This window comes from Lepidochelys kempii, chromosome 10 (genome assembly GCF_965140285.1).
Source record: "Lepidochelys kempii isolate rLepKem1 chromosome 10, rLepKem1.hap1, whole genome shotgun sequence".
In the NCBI taxonomy this organism is placed as follows: Eukaryota; Metazoa; Chordata; order Testudines; family Cheloniidae; genus Lepidochelys; species Lepidochelys kempii.
The window spans coordinates 85,221,857-85,242,140 of NC_136389.1; the positions used below are offsets into that span (position 1 = coordinate 85,221,857).

A 20,284-nucleotide genomic window follows, 5' to 3' on the forward strand; every position below is an offset into this window, starting at 1 on the left:
AAACATAAGCTACTTATCTTCACTTTCAAGGCCCTTGATGGCCTAGCCCCGCCCTACCTAGCAGCGCTTATTCACTAGCAAGATGTCAACTCCTGCCTCCAATAGGCCCAGGATGCCAGCCGCCATCACCCATTTGTTAAATTTTCAAACATCTTTATGCTTCCTCCCTTGCTGCCCCTCATGCTCGGGAGGCACTAGCCATAAACAGCCATAAAACTGCCCCATGAGCCACCTTCAGATGCCCCCTCAAAACTCTCCCATGCCAGGATTTCTACAAAAATCTTGACAATGGTTTGGCCCCGATGTACTGAGACCACTGCTCATCATGGTGACCAGTAATGTTTGTTTCCTTGTGCCCCCACCCCATCTGTTTGTATCCAGCCGATATTGCTTGTTTTATACTTAAATTCTAAGCACTTTGGAGCAGGGACCATCTACATGTTCTGTGTTTGTACAGCGCCTAGCATGGTGGGATTCTGGTGCATGACAGGGGCTCCTGGGCACTACCCTAATACAACTAATAACAACAGTTGGCCTCCATGATGGCACTCTTAGCAGAGTACTCAAGGGCTGCATGGACCATGGAGACTGAATTTCCCTCTCAACTGCTTAAACTGGTTCCTCCAAGCAGGACTGAGACATAGTGGCAGGGAGTAGTTTGTGGGGGAATCTCTTCTGGGGATGCAGAGAGGATTTCAGTCTCCAATACTGTCAGTCAATCTGGCATCTTCCACTGTGGGAGGAGACGCCAGGATGACCAAGGTTCTATACTACTCAGCCCCCTCCCCTGTAATTTTGGGAATTAATTGTGGAGGATACTCCTATCTGGTCTCTACTCGTAGTTACAGAGGGAGGGCAACATCTCTGCACCCAAATGCACTCCTAGTGTCATGATCAGTTCAACCCTGGAGAATGCAGTAACAGCCACCATAGTTAGGTGTCTTATCCCACTGTTAATATTGTAGTAAGGTGGGTTCTGCTTGTCCCTCTGAGACCAGAGAATTCCAACTACTGATCACCCTGTGGGGAACATACTCCCTGTGTGTATAATAGAATCTAAACACAAAGGATTTAAATTACCAGATGTTTGGCTTCACTGCTACTGACATTCCCTGCATTTTTTTTTTAAATCATTGCCTATCACAATCCCTCAGCGCTTGCAAACTCACTCTGACTTGCTAGGAAGTGCTCATTAACTGCCACTCATTAAGTGCCCTGAATGATGAAGCAAATGCTTACATTTTAGTGCTTTGCTTATTGTTTAAGCAAAAGAGAATTCTCATTTGGGGAGGGATTTCTTACCAGGGTTTGTTTTGATGCCATTAACAAGGGTCTTGCCCGGGTTGCTGTGACTGCTCCGGGATAACTCATCCTTCTCTTCCATGTGAGAGGGCTGCACTAATTGGGTACGTGGTTTTGACTGCTTCTCTCCTCCATCTCGCTCTTTTTTTGCAGTGGAAGATTTTGGAGACCTGTCCAATGGTTGTTTCACAGGTGTGGGAGACCGCTTCCCTTTGACATCTAGTTTCCGGGCAGGCGATGATGATTTGGGTTTACTCAAAGGCTTCCTCACTCCTTTGCTCTTTTCTTTCAGATCCTTTTTGGATATTTTATCAGTTCTGCTCACATTTTGCTCATTTACCAGCATTTCAGGGTCCACCATGCATACATCTGGATGAGGGGGATGAGGATGGGGATCTATCATTGGAACAGGTTGTGGATCATGGCTAGACCTTGTGCTGCCATGATGCGAAGTGCCCACAGCTTTGTCTACTGGGAGGAAATCTGCATCTTCATCTGAGTCCATGGCAGCATCGGCTGTGATGGATGGACATTCCTCTGTCTCTGGAGGGACATCAGAGTCAGACTGGGAGGTTCCAGAGTCACTCACTGATGTGGGAGGGGTTTCCTCTACCATCGTGACTTGTACATGGCTACCAGTAGTGTGGTGTGGCCTCCCCTTCACTGAAGGATGTCTTTCATCCTGTGAGAGGTCACTGTCATCAGAGAGGTCATGAGGACTTGGGTTGATGAATGATGGAGACAGCTCACCCTTCCTCTGTTTATATTCACAGGAAGAGAACTTCTGCCTGTTGTCAGAGCTGGCTCCTAAACACGGCTCTACCTCATGGGAAGCATCTCCGTGCTCCTCAGTTCTTCCTCCCCTTTGTGCCTCTGGAAAAAAGGGCTGGTACGTATGCTCAGGGGACATCAGTGAAGAAGGCCGGCTCTGCCTAGCCGTATCCTCTTCCCCCAAGGATGGTGACACAGTCCAGTCAGAATCAGGAAATGCTTTCTCATCTTTCACCTCTGCTGCACTCTGCACATTTTGGAAAGCTTGTGGACTTGTGCTCACTTCTGTTGGGCCATTGGCTGTGGCTGCTGCTTCTTGCTGATGAGGCGGAAATGATGTCAGTACATCAGGAAGTGAGGTCACTGCCATAAGCATTTCAGTGATAGATGAGTGTTGTTCTGGGCTGGCTGCACAACTTTGCTTTTGTTTTTCTGTGGACAGTGGTGATGTCCGTGTACTTCGGCAGTCAATTCTGCATGGCAGCGTGTTATCCACATCACATGTGGATGCAGAACCACCATCCTCAGCAGACACAAACCCTTCCATTTCAGCTGGATATGTTTTGACAGAATCAGCCGGAATCAATGGAGACACATCCCACAGGCTCCTGGTGTCTGGCTCTCCTCCTGCGTATGTAGAAAGCATGTGGGAGTAGAAGCTTTCTGCTGTAGCATGTATCACAGGGGTGGTGGCTTCAGGAGAGGCATCCTCTGAGAGTCTGGGAGAGTCATCTTTTGCCTGCTGTTGGGATGCAACTTCTCTTTCCACAGCCCCAGAGAACAACTTGTCTTCTTTATATAGGCTCAGTGGTGAAAAGCTAAGGGAAGATGAATCTATACTGGTATCTTTTTTAGAAACCTCCAGGTACTCATCTTTCTTCCCCTGGTCTGAGGGCAAAGCTTCAGGAAATTTTAAAATAAGAGATTTGTCCCCTAAGTGGTATGACGAGGATGTCTCATGTCCAAACACAATGGATGGGTCATGTTTTTCTAGAGAGGAAAATTCAAACCCAGATGAAGAGAAATCCATTTCTTTACTTTGCAGTGCCAGACCCTTTTGATGTTCCTCTTTCACATATTTAGCAGTAGACTTTAAGCAAATATCTTTGTCATAGCCCTCAGAAGCAGTCTCTGCATGGTGATAATCTGTTACTAGAAAGTGTGCTTCCTTTGGGGACTTTTCAGCATCTTTTCCCTGTTGCAAAGAAATTTGGCTTGAATAGGACATTTCTGATGCCCAAACATCTCTGCATGTATCTGTTAGGGTACTGTAGCCAGCAGTACCTGCCTTTCTAATTGTTGCTGATTCAGTTTTCTCAACTCCAAGTTCCTTTTTCTGCATTGGATCACAAGGGGAGAAGGCAACTGATGTTGACAAATGAGACTCTTGGTGCTTGTCCTGGTGAAGCAGCTCTGATACCTGAGCCATCTCCATTACTGAAATGTCTGCATACACTTCCTGCTCACTGACTTTTTCTGGTGCTTGGGGAGGGCTGGGCAATTTGGACTCCTTTTCAGATTTCTCCTTGGCACCTTTTTCTAACTCTGAGTCACTGGTGCTCTCTTCTCCTCGTCCTGCTTTCTCGTAGTATAAGTCTTTGGGCTGAGGCTCCACTGGTGACAGAGATCTCTGCTCCTGGCTGATTGAAATTATGTTTTTATCTGGATGAGCATCTTCAATGTAGGGAGCTCTTTTTTCTTGATAAAATGCATCTATGGTGTGTATAGGAGGAGTGCACTCACTGCTTCCAGGAGAGGAAGGAGGCAGGGTCAAATATGGTTCTTTTGGTGTGGCAGTTGATGAGCTCAGCCCATTCTGTCCTTCCTGCATTTCCTTGAATCTCAAGTCACTGGGTATCCCATGCTTATCTGACTCTGTCAGGGGTGAATATCTTTCATGGCTGTCTGTGTATGCAAAGGAAGAATCCACTTTATCTTTGGGGGAAGTTGGGGATGACAGCTCCTTTTCAGCAGAGGTGTAGAGGCAGGACTCTTCTTCTTTTGCAGAGATGTGATAAAGTAGCTGTTTCTGAGAGACAGATACTTTCTCTGTCTTGGAGGCCACAAATATAGGCTCCAGCTTTTCCTTATCGGGGTGACCCAGGTTGTCCACATCCTTCAGGATACGGCTCGGAAGCCCAACTCCAGAGATAACTACCTGCTCATAGATGTCAGCATACTGAAAAGTCCTCTCATCAGGGTAGGGTGTTGGTTCCCTTTCTTCCTGCTTTAGCTGTTTAGCATGCTCATCTCCTTTGGATTCAGAAACCTCTTTCTCAGAAGGACTGGAAGAGCTCCGAATGCAAGACTCTGTATGATATTCCACTTGGCTGAAAGAACCCATGTCCTCAGAATGGCCTATAATGTCACTGCTTCTTTTGGGATGATATGGTCCTGAAAAAGAGTGCATGCTGTCCTCTGACGCTGCATCACTGTCTTTTGGGGAAGCTGCTACATATTCATATTCTGCTGGGCTTGTAGAGTACAGAAGAGCAATTGCTTTTGCACTCTGCTCTTTGCTTCCTCTAGGGTCATCATGAGCCTCAGTGGTTTTGCTTTCAGCATTCTGCTCTATGTCTAGCATGTATTTAGAGTCTGATGTTTCTTGGTTCAAAGCATCGTCATCTGATATCTCCACTCTGGCCCCCTGCAGAACTTCAGCTTGCAAAGCTGGTTTGCTTTGGTCTGTCATGAAATGTTTTTCTCGTTCTTGTGTACTTGTGTCCGCCTCCTTTTCTAGAGCACTAGATGATGCAGGCAGAGGAGATACTGTCAGTGTTCCATCTGATGATTTAGCATATAGATCCAAGACTGCTTTCTCCTCGTGATCCAAATAGGAGTAATCTTGTTTAGATGGGAACAATGATTCTTCCCTTCCTTTTGCTGCACTTGATGGTTTGACCTGTTTTTCTTCTATACAGACATGCTGAGAAGATGGGGTTGCTCTAACTACTTCTGATTTTTTGGAAGAGGTGATCCCAGGAGAGGCTATTTCCATTTTATTTGGTTCCAGTGACAATCCTTTGTCCTCCCGCAGTGCAAATTCTTGTGCTTCTGCTGAATCCACTTTGAAATGTCCAGCTTCTGTTTCTTGAGGCACAGGCTTGTCTTCACCATGACAGAGGTAATCTTCCTTCTTAGGAAGATGGCCTGCCTGCCTGGGGGCATCTTCTTCCTGGAAATATCCACATTCAGAGTCTGAAGTTTTCTTCTCTACTGTTTCCAAGGCATAACCTTCATATGCCATAGAATATATAATCTTTTCCTCTTCTGTTATGGTAAGAGAAGATTTTTTTTCATATTCCTGAACCTCATCCAAAAAAGTGCTCTCTCTTTCCTTATCATACTTCTGTTGGCTTTCCTTACTTGTTCTCTCTTCCACCTCCTCTGGAAACCACACTTTCTTCTCATAATTTAGATTTTTCATATAAATATCTTCCATTTCTGGAGATTTTTCTTCTTTAGTTTGTGTCTCATCCATGAAATCACAAGATTTGACATCTTCAGAGCAAACGTCTGAAGACTCTTCATCCTGAACTCGTCTGGATTCTGTTAAGTGTAAGAACTCGGCATCTGGAAAAGTTTCCTGAGAGCACATTTCTAAAGCCTTTTCTCTGACCAGGCTCATTTCGGTTAAAGAAAACAATCTAGTATCTTCTGGAGATATTTCTGCAGAAGAAATTTCTGTGGGTAGTGTATCTTTAATTGGGCTGTGTTCTGGGAAAAGAGGGGATTTGGGTTTTTCTTTAATGATATCTTTGGCAGAAGTTTCCAGTGATTTTTCACTTGTGGCTGGGCTCTGCTGCATGAAATGCAGGGGTATGATAGCTTCTGGGGAGAATTCATTAGTGGATGTGGCTAGAAATGTTTCTTTAGCAGGGCTCTTTTCTGTAAAAGTAAGAGACTTAGTGTCTTCTGGAGAAGTTCCTTTAATGAAAATGTCTGGAGATGTTTCCTTACCAGGACTCTCTTCAGTGAGAGAAATTGATTTGGTGTCTTCTGGAGAAATGTCTTTAATGGAAATGTGGGTAGATTTTTCTTTTTCTAAGCTATGTCCTGTGAAATATAGTGGTTTCCCTTCTTCTGGAGAAGCTTCTCTAATGGAAATATCTGAAGATTTTTCTTTACAAAGACTTTCTTCTCCAAAAGAAAGTGATTTGGAATCATCTGGAGATATTTCTTTAATAGAAATTTGTGAAGATTTATCACTTTCAAGTTGGCTTTGTTCTGGAACCTCAGCATTTTGGGGAGATATTTCTTTGGTAGAAACTGGCTCTTTAGCTGTGAATTTTGCAAATTCTAGTGAAACGTCTTGAGTCATTTCAGTTTCTTTAAACTCCGCCTCCTGCTCTGGCTTTGAAATAATGTCTGTGCTGGGAATGTACAGATTGGAATCATCCTTTTCACTAATTTCAATGGTTTCCTGTTTGTGATAAGAAATGTGTGACAGCTGTTCCTTTCCAATGGGCAGTTCCTGCTTTTCATTCCTGGGAAACATGGACTCCATAGGCAGTAGCACTTTGCTAGCTAAGTCAGGCTTCTCCTGTATAACAGAATGCAATTTGTTTTCAGGGATATCGTTAGCTGCAGGTGCCTCAGCTTTTTTAAGTGGTTCAAATTCACTCTCAGCTCCTTTTTCTACACCAGAAGTTTGTCCTTCACCTTTCTTTACAGAAGTATCTCTGGCTTTTTCAAATAACTCCGCTTCCACAGTTTCCAATTTCTCCTCCACAGGGGACTGATGGAAAGGTGTATGTCCAGCACTGGTGGGGCCAGACTGTGTTGGAGATGCCATCTTGACTGTGCTATCATCAGGACTTATGCATCGTTCCTCAGCTTCTCCAGAACTGGAGTCTACCTGGGAAAGTTGTGTTTCCCCTGTGGATAATAGCAACATGGACGCTTCTGTGCGGGATTCAATTAAAACATCAGCCAGGTGCCCTTGTTGAGTAAACAGCTGGGCACCATAATGCCCTCTGAGTTTCTCAGGCATCTCAATATTTGGAGTCTCATCTTCTTCCGCTTCTTCCTCCTCTTCTGCCTCTTCTTGCAGGCCCTTCTTATGAGCTTGGACTTTTCTCTCTCCTTCTGCTAATGCCTGGAAGTCTTCAGAAGGCGGAGATTTAAAGCATTTGTCCTCCTCTAAGGAGGATGTTGGAGAGATTGTGCCAGCAGAGGGCACATAGTCTAGGCCTTGGGTGGCTTCAGTCCGAGAGGAGGGTATGCTGTTTACTGTGTCCAGAAGTAACGAGCTTTTGCCAGTCTCTTCTGTTTGTGGAGCTGTTATGGATGCAACAGACTGATCTTCTGCTACTGAAGTGGCAAAAGAGGAAAGCTTGTCACATTCTGTAACAGACGTGGCAGAGGACACATGCTCCTCTTCAGCCAGTGGGGCTGCCACAATGCTTGTAGGATACACAAGGATTTCAGATTCTTGGCTGATGTAGCCCTTGTCAGCAATATCAGTAGTGGAGGTGGCTTGGATACCATGTACTGCTTCAAAAGAGCCTGGGTGATCAGGCACAGAAATATCATAGGCACTAACATCATACTTCAAGTGTGGGATCCTCTCTTCCTGTTCGTCATGTATTTCCTCATCAGAAATGGTCTGTTCAGTCTCTGAGTAGCCAGGGATGGTTTCATCCTGGATGTATGAAATGTGTTCTGCTGTGGCTCGTGGAGGGACAGGTGCACTTCTCAGGTAGGACTCCTCCTTAGTTACTTCCTTTTCAGGTAAATTGCTTTTCTCACCCATATCCTCACTGAACTCTCTTTCCTTTTCTTTGGTAGTGAATTTTGTGCCTTTCTCCTCATCGTGGTGTAGCTGATAGAATTCTTTAGTCTTCATGTCCTTTTCCTCTGTGTATTGTTCTTCTGTTTCTTCCAGTTCTGCCTTTTCTATCACATCCTCTCTCTTTTCCTTCTCACTTTCCTCACCCGTATCCATCCCCTCAATGTACTTTTCACAAGTCTTCATTTCTCCTTCCCTCTGCTTTCTGTCCAAAGATATTTTCTGCTCTTCTTCCTTTTCTTTGAGTGCTGGAGTGTGAGCTTCTCTTGCTGCTCTTTCTGTGTGTGTTGGTACCTGCCCTCTCTCATCTTTATGAACCTCTGATGGTAGCTTGGCTTCCTCCTTTCTTTCAACTTTTTCTGCAAACTCTCCCATCTCAAGAGGTTCCTCCAGGGCCGCTCCTTCATCCTCAATTTTTTCAGCCTCTCCTGCTCTCACCTCCAGCTGATGGACTGGCTTTTCCTCACATGGCAACTCTCCTTCCCTATCAATAGTCATGATTCCCTCATCTGGGGAACCTAGAGGAGTCGCCTTTATCAAGATGTTCTCTTCCAAAATTAGAGCTTCATCAAGGTGACCCTGAGCAGTCATATCAGGGACCCTCTTTCCTTCAGTTTCAGGTCCTCTCATGACTGCATCACTCACTTCAATATCAGTTATTTCCTGAGCCACCTGCAGCTCCACCTTCTCTTCATGATTCAGATCCTCAAAGTCCTTGGTCAGGTCCTCTGGTGAAGACAGGACTAATCTCTGCTCAACCATGTCAGCCATTCCTGGCTCTTGCTGTACAGGTCTCTTCTGCAGTGGTGACATCTTCTGTTCCAAAGGTGCTTCCTTTTCAGCTTTGACTCGGGTTTTCTCAGTTTTGATTCTACCTGGAACTTTTGCCTTGTATAATGTTTTCCTGACTTCTGGGGTAAACGGTTTTAAGTCTGGTTTAGAAATTTTTTTCAGCTCTGGTTTGGCTTCTTTCTTTGAATCTTTTTTTTCTTCTTTCTTTCCATCATCTTTTCTAAAGTCCTTTCTCTCTTTCTTAATCTCTTTCTTTTCTTTGTCCTTCTTCTCATCCAGTTTAGACACTTTCTCTTTGAGGTGCTTCTTGCCAATCTTGTCTTTGGTTAGTTTCCTTTTCTCAGCTTTAAGGGCATCACTTGATTCTGTCTTTATCTTTTCAGGTTTAGCATGTTTCTCAGGAATTTTCTCAGTGTGTTCTTTCACTTTTCTCTCAGTTCTGGCCTCCTTTACTACCTCTGGTTTTATCTCCTTAGCCCCATCCTCATTTGCCTCTTCTTTTCTGGCCTGCTTTGTTGCAGCTGGCCTGGGGGAAGATTTCAGACTCTCTTTGCTGTCAGTTCTCTGTTTAATCTTGGTCTGCTTCAAAGAAGGTGTAGGCAGGCCAGAAGACATATCCTTCTGAGTAGCTACTGGGTACCTCAGAAAATCCAGATGCTTGAGCTTCTCAAGACCTTCCAATATTTTATTTTGTGGAGCATTTCCAGGAAACAAAACTCTTACTATTTTTTCTGTTGGGCTTGCTGGCAGCCAAACCACCAGGGCTGTGATGGAGGTCAGATAAGGGACAGAAATCTCACCTTCTTTCCCATTTGCTAGAATGATGCCAGTCTTTGCTTTGCTATTCCCAGCCCATTTCTGCATTAGAAACTGCATCTCCTTACTTTCCTTGACAGGATTCAGGATGTACATGTCCAGCTTACCAACCCCCATCTTGTGGAACAGAGTAATGGGGTCAATGGTGTTACTCACCACCCTGTAGAGGGGCTCTGATTTAATGCTGAGTTTATTCAGGTACTGCAATGTCAGGCAAGCCTCTTCAATGCTTCTCTTTACTTTCATGGATGATTCAGGCATCTTAAGCTTTTCAGGAACATTAAAAAACACAACCCCAAGTTCTGGAGAGATGAGGTTCTTCATCCAGTCACTGTAGTTGGTGGAGCCCTGAGATTGCTCCTCATCCTGCTCAGAAATCTTCCTCTGCAGAAGCCCATTAATGCCAGGTAGGTTGTCTGCCCCAATGTGGGTCAGGAGAATGGAGTCAATTCTGTCCAGATGCCTGACCAGCTTCCAAAAGCAGGATTTCCTCTCAGAGCCACCATCCACTAGGATGTTAAATCCATTGACAGCAAACAGAGCAGAGTCCCCTCTCCCACCGGGGAATATGTAGCAGCAGGGCTTAGACAGTTTCAGAAAGCCTCCAGAAGTGGGAGGTTCCAGAAGATCAAATGGAGTTGGCACATCTACAGTCTCAGAGACATACTCTGCAAACTCAGAGACCCCATCCATCTCAGGCAGGACTGGGTCAGGGTTCAGTTTCAGATTAATAAGCTGCTGGAACTGGGGATGTCCAAGGTTGCTCCAGTCTCCCTCTCCCAAACAGGACACAGTGAGGGAGGCCTTGTTATCTGGATCAGTGTTGCTGAGAAGCTGGGCAACCTATTGAGACAGACAAGAACAATCACAGACACAGAAGTGAGACATTGCAGCATTTAATTTTTTTAAAGCAACAATTAATGTGGGACCATTAAGGACTCCGCTGACGTATTGTAAAAGAGGCCATGACAGAGGGCAATGCTGAGCTGCATAACTCCTTCAGACAGGCACAATGGCTCTAGCAGGCCCCTGAGAATGCAGCTGTTGGGCCAACTTTGGCCATTATGAGGTATGGGCCAGAGCCTTGGCCTTGCTCTCTCTTTCAAAGCCTAATGCTACTGAGGGGGCGCCTAGCCAGGATGAGGTCTTTTGCTTCCTTAATGCCAGGACTGCAAGTGTGACTGGCTCTCATACAGAGCAGAGGCACAAAGGGAGGGACCTCCTTGTCCTCTTCCCCCCTGCCGACAAGGGCACAATCTGCCCCTAATCATGGTGTGTAAAAGCAACTGTTTCCTATTGGTTAGGGAATCCTCTCCGTCAGCCCCACTCTTTTTCCAAAGCACACTCTTGTGGTTTCCTACCAACTCTCACTGGCTGGCCATTATCCCATCTTCTTCTTTGAGTATTTTCCCAGTTTCCTAGTTATTGAAACTTTAGTTCCTTGTTACTGGGATTTTCTTTTCTACTCAGATTCATTGTCTCTTCTGACCCAGATTTTAAAAGGCTAGGACATCATTGCTGATTTGGCAAGTGTTGCTATCTATCGTCTAATTAAAGGCAGGAGTTAGTATCTGTTTCAGGAGTCCTTAGAATTATGCAGATATGCAAATACATTGACTAAAGCCATATTAAAAATTAAACAGCTTACATTTTATGAATTTTAGAGTTAGTGATAATATTTTGCATAGGATGCTTTTGCCTAAAGAGACCCTCCTCAGCTGATGTCTTGACAGTCTGGCCCCATGAAGGAGTGGAAGCAAATAGTAAAGTTGAGAAAACCCAGAGAATATATTGAGAAAAATAAATTCTGAAATCCAGATTTCCAGGCCTATACATGCAGTTATGGTGATTGTGTCCAGACGGTTAATCTACCCTCCTAGCCAGTTAGCTGAATATCTCATTACCACAACTACCACAAATGCACATTCAAATCATGTGCATACAATTTTGAAAATGTGGGCCCTAGTGCTTAGTGAATATTGCCTCCAGACCAGAAACATCTGGAGCAGGGCTTGAAACTGTCAAAGCGACAAAATAGTGTATCTGAGTGGCAATGAGAATAAATAATAATACAGCTTTTTAGAGAGGAACCAGAATACAGCTAAATAAATACTAGAGTGCATTTCTAATTATCCAAAGATCTCAAAGCTTTAGACACACACTAACTCTCACAAACTGTAGTGTGTGTGTGTGTGTGTGTGTGTGTGTGTGTGTGTGTGATATATATATATATATATATATATATATATATATATAACATTCACTGGATAAATAGTAAAACTAAGGAAGAGGACCACATTTTCCAAGGTGGCACATGATTGTGGTGGCTTCAATATTTGGGTGCCAAGCTGAGATACCTTAAGATTTTCAGAAAAGCCAGATCACCTGACTTCTGGAAATCAGGCAACCCTGATGTGTCGCAAACTGGGCACTCAAAAGTTAAAGCACCCCCAAATCACTATTCACTTTGGAAAATTTTGACCGGTGTCTTGCCCAAGGCCCTATAGTAATTTAGTTCAAGAATTAGGAGAACCGAGAGCCAGGCTTCTGACCAGCATGCTGGGGTATCTGTGAGCTGGAAGTGGAGTCCTGGCCCCCCTGGTCTCTGCCAGCTGGAGGTGAGACCCTGGTTTACTATTCATACTCACCTCTGGATCTGCAATTATCTCAGCAAATTTCTGATAAGTGAAGGTCCCAGTTTGCAGGATCAGGTCTCCTTGGTCTGAGCTCTGACCACACAGGAGCAGTAGTTTGTGGGCAGATGAATCACATACCAGCGATCGGACCTATTACCATAAGACAGAAAGTTGTCAGCGCTCAGGTTTGGAGTTCTATGGTTCTCTGGCTTTCTCACCAGTTCCACAGTCTCAACGAGTGACAGGATCCAGAACATGAGCGTCTAGTCCAGGGGTGGGCAAACTTTTTGGCCTGAGGGCCACATCAGGGTTGCAAAACTGTATGGAGGGCCGGGTAGGGAAGGCTGTGCCTCCCCAAACAGCCTGGCCACCGCCCCCTATCTGCCCCCTCCCAGTTCTCACCCCCTTCAGAATCCCTGACCCATCCAACCTGCCCCGCTCCTTGTCCCCTGATCGCCCCCTCCCGGGACCCCCCAGCCCTAACCCTGGCTAGCATCCCTGGCTGGAAGCTCAGGGGCCGGGCAGGACAGTCCCACAGGCCAGATGTGGACGTGGACCGTAGTTTGCCCACCTCTGGTCTAGTCCCTGGTCTAGAGCAGTAAGAGGGCTAAGTCATGCTAAGAGTTCAGGCCCAAGCAGCTGGTCAAAGCAGGGCTTTTCTACGTAAAAGTTATTTGCTTGTAGAGACAGAAGCACTCAAAGATGCCTCTGCTGCCTGCCTGACCCAGCTCCAAGCCAGGCTGGGCTTTTCACAAAAGCACAAGGGAGTTAAGTACACAAATTCCTGAAGCCCTTTTGCAAACCCCACCTCCAAAGCAGCTCCATACCCTTGCTCCTAATCCTCAGACTCTCTTTGGGACAAGAATCAGCAGAGGCCAGGGATAAGGAGAAGTTTCCAGCAGCAGAGTGTTAACAAAGCTTGCTCCATTCAGGAATCCCATCCAACTCCACCGTCTCTCACGGGCTGAAGCCCTCCCTCCTTCCTGCTAAAAGAGCTTTACAAACGCTCTACAGATTAGGTAGTTCCCAGGAATTAGCCTTCTTCCTCAGAGTTAATGTGTGGCATGGCACTGGCATGTGTTCCTTTATCTAGAAATAACCTGGAACGTACGGCAATGGTGCAGCATGGATCTTCCTGCTGGGTAAGCACAATGAGCACACAGCCTGGAAGTAATTCTGCTGGCTGCACACCAGGTCTGGGAAAACTGCTCATGAAGGGTGGGAAATGCTCTATTAATGAGCTAATGCTTTGGCTGTGCTTGGGTCAGCATAGGCAGAACAGCTGATGTGGAGAAAATGCCAGGGTTGTCCCATTGCAAGAGGCCGTTCTTGGACCTTACCTCAGAAACAATGCTGTCCACATTGGGATTCACCAGGATTACTGTCTCCAGAGTCTCACTCCGATGATGAAGGGTCCTTTGGCCTAGGGAGAGGGGCAAGGAGAACAGAAGGGAAGAAAAAGCCTGCTGGGGTTTTGCCAACAGCTCCGTCCCCAGTGCTTCACTTTGCTGCAAATTTTCCCCTTCCCCTTGGTTCCAAGGCCTCATGTCATGTTCAAGGGTGTAGTTTAACTCTTCGCATCTAAAAGGGTCATGCCCTTTCCACACAAAAACAAACCAGGCTTGTTCTGGCCCAGCACAGGTTGCCACCCTAGAGCCCAACACTGTGTAGCCCGCATGGGCTCTCCCCTATGCTCATAAATGCCAGCAGGCAGTGGGGCCTCACCTGCCCACTCACGGTTTTTATCTAGTTTCAGTGCAGTTGCCAGGGAGATGTAGCTTGGGAAAGTAGCCACGTTGTGGTTGCTATGGGGCTTTGAGAGCTAACTAATGGGAGCTGACTCAACTGTTCTTGCCCTTCACTGGGGACAATGCAGTCCTTGAGGGGAATTTTTTGTCATTCTCAGGAAGTTTTCTGACTCACAGTCTGCCTTAGAATCCTAGAATGTAAGACTAGAAGGGAGCTCGATAGAACAGCTAGTCCTGACCCACCACACTGAGTATTATCTAGCCCATCTCTGACAGGTGTTTGTCTAACCTGCTCTTAAAAACCTCAAATGACAGAGAATCTACAACCTCCTTAGGCAATTTGTTCCAGAGTGGGGCAGAGCACATGATGAAGTTAGCAGGTGGGATTAATTTCCCTCATCCCCTGTAGCTCAGTGTAATTTACCAAGGTTAAATTAGGTGTTATCTGGAGTTCTTTGAGATGTGTAGGCTCTAGCTCTATTTCATAGAATCACAGAATATCAGGATTGGAAGGGACCTCAGGAGGTCATCTAGTCCAACCCCCTGCTCAAAGCAGGACCAAGCCCCAATTTTTGCCCCAAATCCCTAAATGGCCCCCTCAAGGATTGAACTCACAACCCTGGGTTTAGCAGGCCAATGCTCAAACCACTGAGCTATCCCTCCCCCCTCCTTTCACTGCTGGTGTACGTGTGCTCCATGCACCTAAGACTGGAAGACTCTTGCTTGTAGTTCCATTGGTCTGTACTTGCACCTCACTCCTCTTTGTGTTCCAAACCCAGGGTATGAGGGTCAGCATGGACCATACACTCCTCCAGTATCTTTATACTGCTAAAAACCCTTGGAGAGCCAGAAAAGGGGAAGGAGAGCGGGCACACAAATTTCTGCGAAGGACACAAATAATCTAGGCTATTTCTGAAAGGCTTCTTTGCAGGTAGAATGCCAATCCTTGCACATCCAGAGAGTAGAGCTTGCTATCCTCAGCAGAGGCATGCAGCTTTGTGAAGACAAGTAAGCAAATAGTCTAATTTAGATTGAATTCCAAGATCACTGTGAGGGTGAATTTCAGGAATCACTAGGAATCCCTATGGAAGATCATGAAAAGCATATTAGTCATAAGAGCCTCCAAACTCATCAACTCTTCTGGCTGAAGTGATGGCCACCAGAAAGGGAAACTTCCGACTCTATGGGCAGTGCTGTTGGTACCCAGGATCTTATGATGCCTGGCTGGTAGAAGGTACCAGTGAGTGACTCTCCCTTCCCCTCATGTGCTGGACGATGGTGTGGAGATCTCCCATGAGAAAATCGGGGATTCCAGGCCTGAGAAGCTAGCAGTGCCCTCAGAAGCAATGTATCTATCCCCAGACGCAAGAGGAGGGCCTTTTTTTTTTTTTTTTTTTTTTTGCAGCACCCATGATGATGGTCTTTGGTACCAACAACTCCTTACCATGGTGTGATGGTGCCATCAGTGTGGGAACTGTCCACTTTCATTTCTCTCTCACTGTACTTGGGACAGTCCAGCTCCTGCAGATAACACTGGTTTTGGGATGCTGCTGCTCTTCAGAGCCAGGAGATTAGTACCACATTCCTTGTGAGCTCCTGACACACAGTGTCTCACCTGACTTGGAAGGTGTTGGAGAATAGGTATTCTTCTTGGATGAGGACATGGAGGGGGATTTCTCTCACTTCTTGGGAGAGTGTTTCCTATCCACCTCTTGCCCTTTTTGGAGGAGTTCTTAGTTCTACTCCCATCAGCCCTGGAGTCAGAGATCACTGTGCTCGGAAGGGGCGCTACCCAGTTTCTCTGCAGAATGTACTGAGGGAGGGTGGGTCTGATGGCCCAGGGTCAGACTGGGGCCTTATAGCAAGAGCCATTAAGAATTTTTGAAGCCTGTACTCACAGGCTTGACAGATTTGGCTTGGGAAAGAACAGCAAATGCTGCTCTTTGAGGGGCTGTGAGCTTCCCTGAGGCAACAGAGGCATCTGACATGGTCATCGTTGACTGGGAAGACCCCAGGACATTCAGCTTTTGAATCCCAAGAGCTTGGCCCCCAACTGTTAAAAACTATCTAAAACTATTATCTAAGAGTTATTTATAGATATTTACAGTTGGATGCAGAGGATGCTAGCAAACACTACAGACACTGAAGAGATGCTGTCTCAGACCATGGATGGCAGAAAGGAACCAGAGAGGCAGTCGGTACATGCTGCCCCTTATACTCTCAGTTTGGAACATGAGGAGGAGTGGGGCACAGGTATGGAGCAGTGGACATTGCTGGCAAAAATCTTCTGGACTCAGGCCCATGGAGCGCATGCGCACCAAGTAGAATACACATAGGGACCATTACACAGAGAACACAGGGATTCTCAGATTGCATCAAACCAGTGGACCATCTAGCCACATGTCCCGTTGCTGACTTTAGCTAAGATCAGCTGCTTCAGAGGAAGAAACCCTACAGCAGGCAGTTCTGGGATAGTCTGCCCCATGGACAGTTTACTCTGACTGCTATTAGTTAGGTCAGCTTGTGCCCCAGGAGCAGTTACATCCCTTCCAAAGCTTTTTTTTGATCATTACAGTTATAACTCTGATTATCCTTGTTATTCATATAACTGACTGATCCTTCTTGGATTCTTGTTAAGTTCTTGGCCTCAATGGCAGATTGACTCAAAAGACAGGATAAGTATTGAGGGAACCAAGATTTCCATCTCATGGATTCATGGGTCATGATTTTGAATAAACACATTCACTGGCCCTTTAATATACTGTCTTGGAAAGGATGACGAGACAGACCCTCTGCACAGGCACATAGAAGCAAAGATGTCAGGAGAACTTCCACTCCATCTAGGAGAAAGAAAATTCTAAAATGATTGGTAAAGGCACAAGAGACTGGAATCATCTCTAGAGGCTCTTGAATGCTTACATCATTTCTATTTCACAGACGTGATTCCACAAGTACAGAAGAGCCTTTCCCAGAGAAATACAAGGATCCCCTTTTAACAGCCCTGTAACCATGCTCTAGATGAAGAGCTTTCTGATCTGAGTTCAGAGGCAAGGGATCCAGGCTCAGGAGAAGCACCACGTGCAACTGGGGCTAATACAACTGAGAATTGCAACTGAAGCAACCAGAATCACTCTGCTGAGTTCCTGCCAAAAGTTCAGGAGAACTAGCAGTAAGAAAGAGAGATGTGGGGAATGACAGACAGTATTCAAAAAAGAACTAGATGCGTTCTTGGAGGATAGGACCATCAATGGCTATTAGCCAGGATGGGCAGGGATGGTGTCCCTCGCCTCTGTTTGACAGAAGCTGAGAATGAGTGACAGGAATGGATTTGTTCTGTTCACATGCCCTCTGGGGCATGTGGCATTGGCCACTGTTGGAAGACAGGATACTGTGCTAGATGGATCTTTGGTCTGACTTAGTGTGGCCGTTCTGATGTTCTTATTCATATCCCCAGTGCAATACACTCACTTAACATCAAAGTGGGAACCTAGAGTACAACATGAAGGCCCAGAACCCAGGAGGTGATAGATCAAAACACCAAGGAGAGCAGTATCCAAAGAGATTTCCCTCTTGATCTTCCCTGAGATCCACATCCTTGGTGGGTCCAAGGCCAAGGCAGCTCAGGGAAATGTAGGTTACCCTAAAGACTTTGAATATGAGCATGTTGGGCTCATACCTGAAGAGCCCACTACAGATAGCTCCCTCTGTAGAGCCTATTCAGAAGAAGCCAGTTCCACAGGCCTCTTCTACACAGGCAAAGGATTCAAATGCACAGGTGGGGGGTGGGGTTCTTTACGCTTACTGTCAAAAATTATTTAAATCAGAAATAGAGAATCGAGTAACTGAGGTTACAGAAAGAGTCATTTATACTAATGGAATGAATCCCACAGCACTTTGTCCCACATGAGTGCTCTGGCAAAGGGGAGAGATACACCTGTGATCACACTTGGCCCTTGCTCTGCCTGGCTCCCACTGTCAAGAGTTTACAGTACACAGAAAAACAGTCTCAGTCTGGTGAGAGCCACAACCTCAGTCACCTGGAAGATATTATTAATGAACCAATTATTGGAGTAGCATCACCATTCTGGCTTTGTGCTCTTTAGGCCCTGTCAAACGATACTCACGAACACTATATATTAGCTGCAAACCTCTTCCCTGCATATTATGAAACATTAAGGTTAAAATTCCAATTGCATGAGTCTTAATTTTAACTTTGCATATTCCATGTATGTTCTGTATTACCATAATCATCACAGGGTCTGTACAGTCAAACATAGGACTTGCCACCCTGGGTTAAACCTTTGGTCCACTGAGTCCAATATCCTATCTCAGGCATCAGCCAGCACCATCAGGTGCCTCAAAGCAAGGTGCAAGAACCCCACAATAGCAGATGTGGGATAATCTACTTTGTAAAGGTCTCGTTCTAACCCCTAATAGTGGAGACTGGCTTTGGCCCTGAAACAGGAGGTTTGTCTCCTTCTCAATACTCTCATTCTTCGCATTAATTATGACAACTCTGGACAGTCTTATCAGTAGAAATAATAGCTCTTATATAGCACTTTCCATCAACATATCTCAAAGCGTTTTACAAAGCAGATCGGTATCACTGTCCCCATTTCACAGATGGGAAAAGTCAGTCTCAGAGAGGTGAAGTGATTTGCCCGACACCCAGCAGGCCAGTGGGAGAGTTAGGAATAGAATGCAGGTCTCCGAAATCCCAGTCCAGCACTCCTATTCCATAGGCTACACTGCCTAATCCAGGGATTGGCAACCTTTGGCATACAGCCCGCCAGGAAACCCCTGGCGCAGGCCAAGGGATGTGCTGGCTGCCCTTCCCACAGCCCCATTGGCCTGGGACGGCAAACTGTGGCCAGTGGGAGCTGTGATCGGCTGAACCTGTGGACGTGGCAGGTAAACAAACCGGCCCAGCCCGCTAGGGGTTTCCCTGGCGGGCCGCATGCCAAAGGTTGCGGATCCCTGGCCTAATCCATCCCCTCCTTGACTCTTGCTAAATTTTTGGCCTCAACAATATCATGTGGCAGTGAGGTCCAATGTCTAATTACACATTGTATGACATAGCATTTCTTTTTAGTGATTTTAAATTCCCCACCTTTCAGTGTCATTGAGTGTCCCCTTGTTCTTGTGTTATGAGATCAGGAGATGAGAAGCTCTAAACCATTCTTTATTTTAGACTTTTATCTTGTCCTGTTTATTGGTGTCCTTGACAAGGTTAAACAAATCCCTATCTTTTTAACCTCACTTCATAAGAGTTTCTCCAGCCCCCTAATCATTCTTGTAGCCCTTTTCTGAACTTCCTCAAATTCTGTTACATCCTTTTTGAGATGGTGTGACCAGAACTGAACTCAGTATCCAGGTGAGGCCAGTCCATAAAGGTACATAAGGGCATTATAAGAGTCTGCATTATTCTCCATCTTGTTTCTTATGCATCCTAACATCTTGTTTGCTCTTCTGACTGCAGCTGCACATTTAGCAGGTCTTCATAGAGCTGTCTACAGTGATGCCCAGGTCCCTCTCCTGAATTGATTCAGTTAATATAAAACTGTAAGGTGCATGAGAAGTTTATTTTCCCCCACCCTCCCAATGTGAATTACTTCACATTTATTGATTTTTAACGTCCTCTGTCACCATACTGCCCATTCCCTCAACTTCGTTAAGTCCCTCTGAAGTTCCTCACACCCTTCTCTGGATCTAAATAACATTGTGTCACCTGTAAATTTTGTTGGCTCAGTGTTAATGCCCTTTGCCAGCATTAATAGATTAAACAACACTGTACCTAATGTGGAATCTTGAAGTCCCTACTGGTCATCTTTTGCCATGATGAAATTTGACCATTTATTTCTATGCTCCTTCCTATCTCTTAGATAGTTTTTGATTCATGACAATACTTTGCCTTCCCCCCCCCCATATAAATGGCTATATATAAAATGTGCAGACGAAGGTTCATGTATACAGGTACACAATTCTTCTGATTTAGTATTGTTGGAGGAGCAGCACCAGAAAAGGGCAGTTCCTTTCCATGAACTACGTACTGAGTCACTCAGCTTTGAGTGATTGTACCAGAAGGCACTTCTCGCTGTAGCTGCAATTCTAAAGGATCTCAAGGAGTTTTACAGTTTCTCTATAAAGGGATCCTTTTCCCTATAGTGCAGCAGCCTCTTGGGTGGAATTCAGCAGCCACTGACGCTACAAAACAGTGTATAGGTGCTAAAATGAAGATTAACTTCTCCAGCTGACACTACAGGGGAAAACTTGCTGCAATTACTGCCACATCATGACCTCAATATCCTGACTCGCTGTAGCTCACAAAAGCTTATGCTCAAATAAATTTTAGTCTCTAAGGTGCCACAAGTCCTCCTTTTCTTTTTCCTACAGTTTTTCCTCAAAAAGCTCTTCCTGCAGTGAGGCCC

The 20,284-nt window shown here is 45.5% G+C and overlaps 1 protein-coding gene across 2 annotated transcripts in view; it reads right to left on the reverse strand.

The window, feature by feature from the left end:
* Window positions 1–20,284, reverse strand: part of MAP1A (microtubule associated protein 1A) — a 122,191-nt gene that overhangs the window by 7,417 nt on the left and 94,490 nt on the right. For both annotated transcript variants that reach the window (XM_073304626.1, XM_073304628.1), the window contains 3 exons: window positions 13,449–13,531; window positions 12,121–12,258; window positions 1,303–10,315 (listed from right to left, as the gene is read on the reverse strand). In XM_073304626.1, coding sequence (XP_073160727.1) covers window positions 1,303–10,315; window positions 12,121–12,258; window positions 13,449–13,531 — 9,234 coding nt within the window. The remainder of the gene's footprint in view (window positions 1–1,302; window positions 10,316–12,120; window positions 12,259–13,448; window positions 13,532–20,284) is intronic.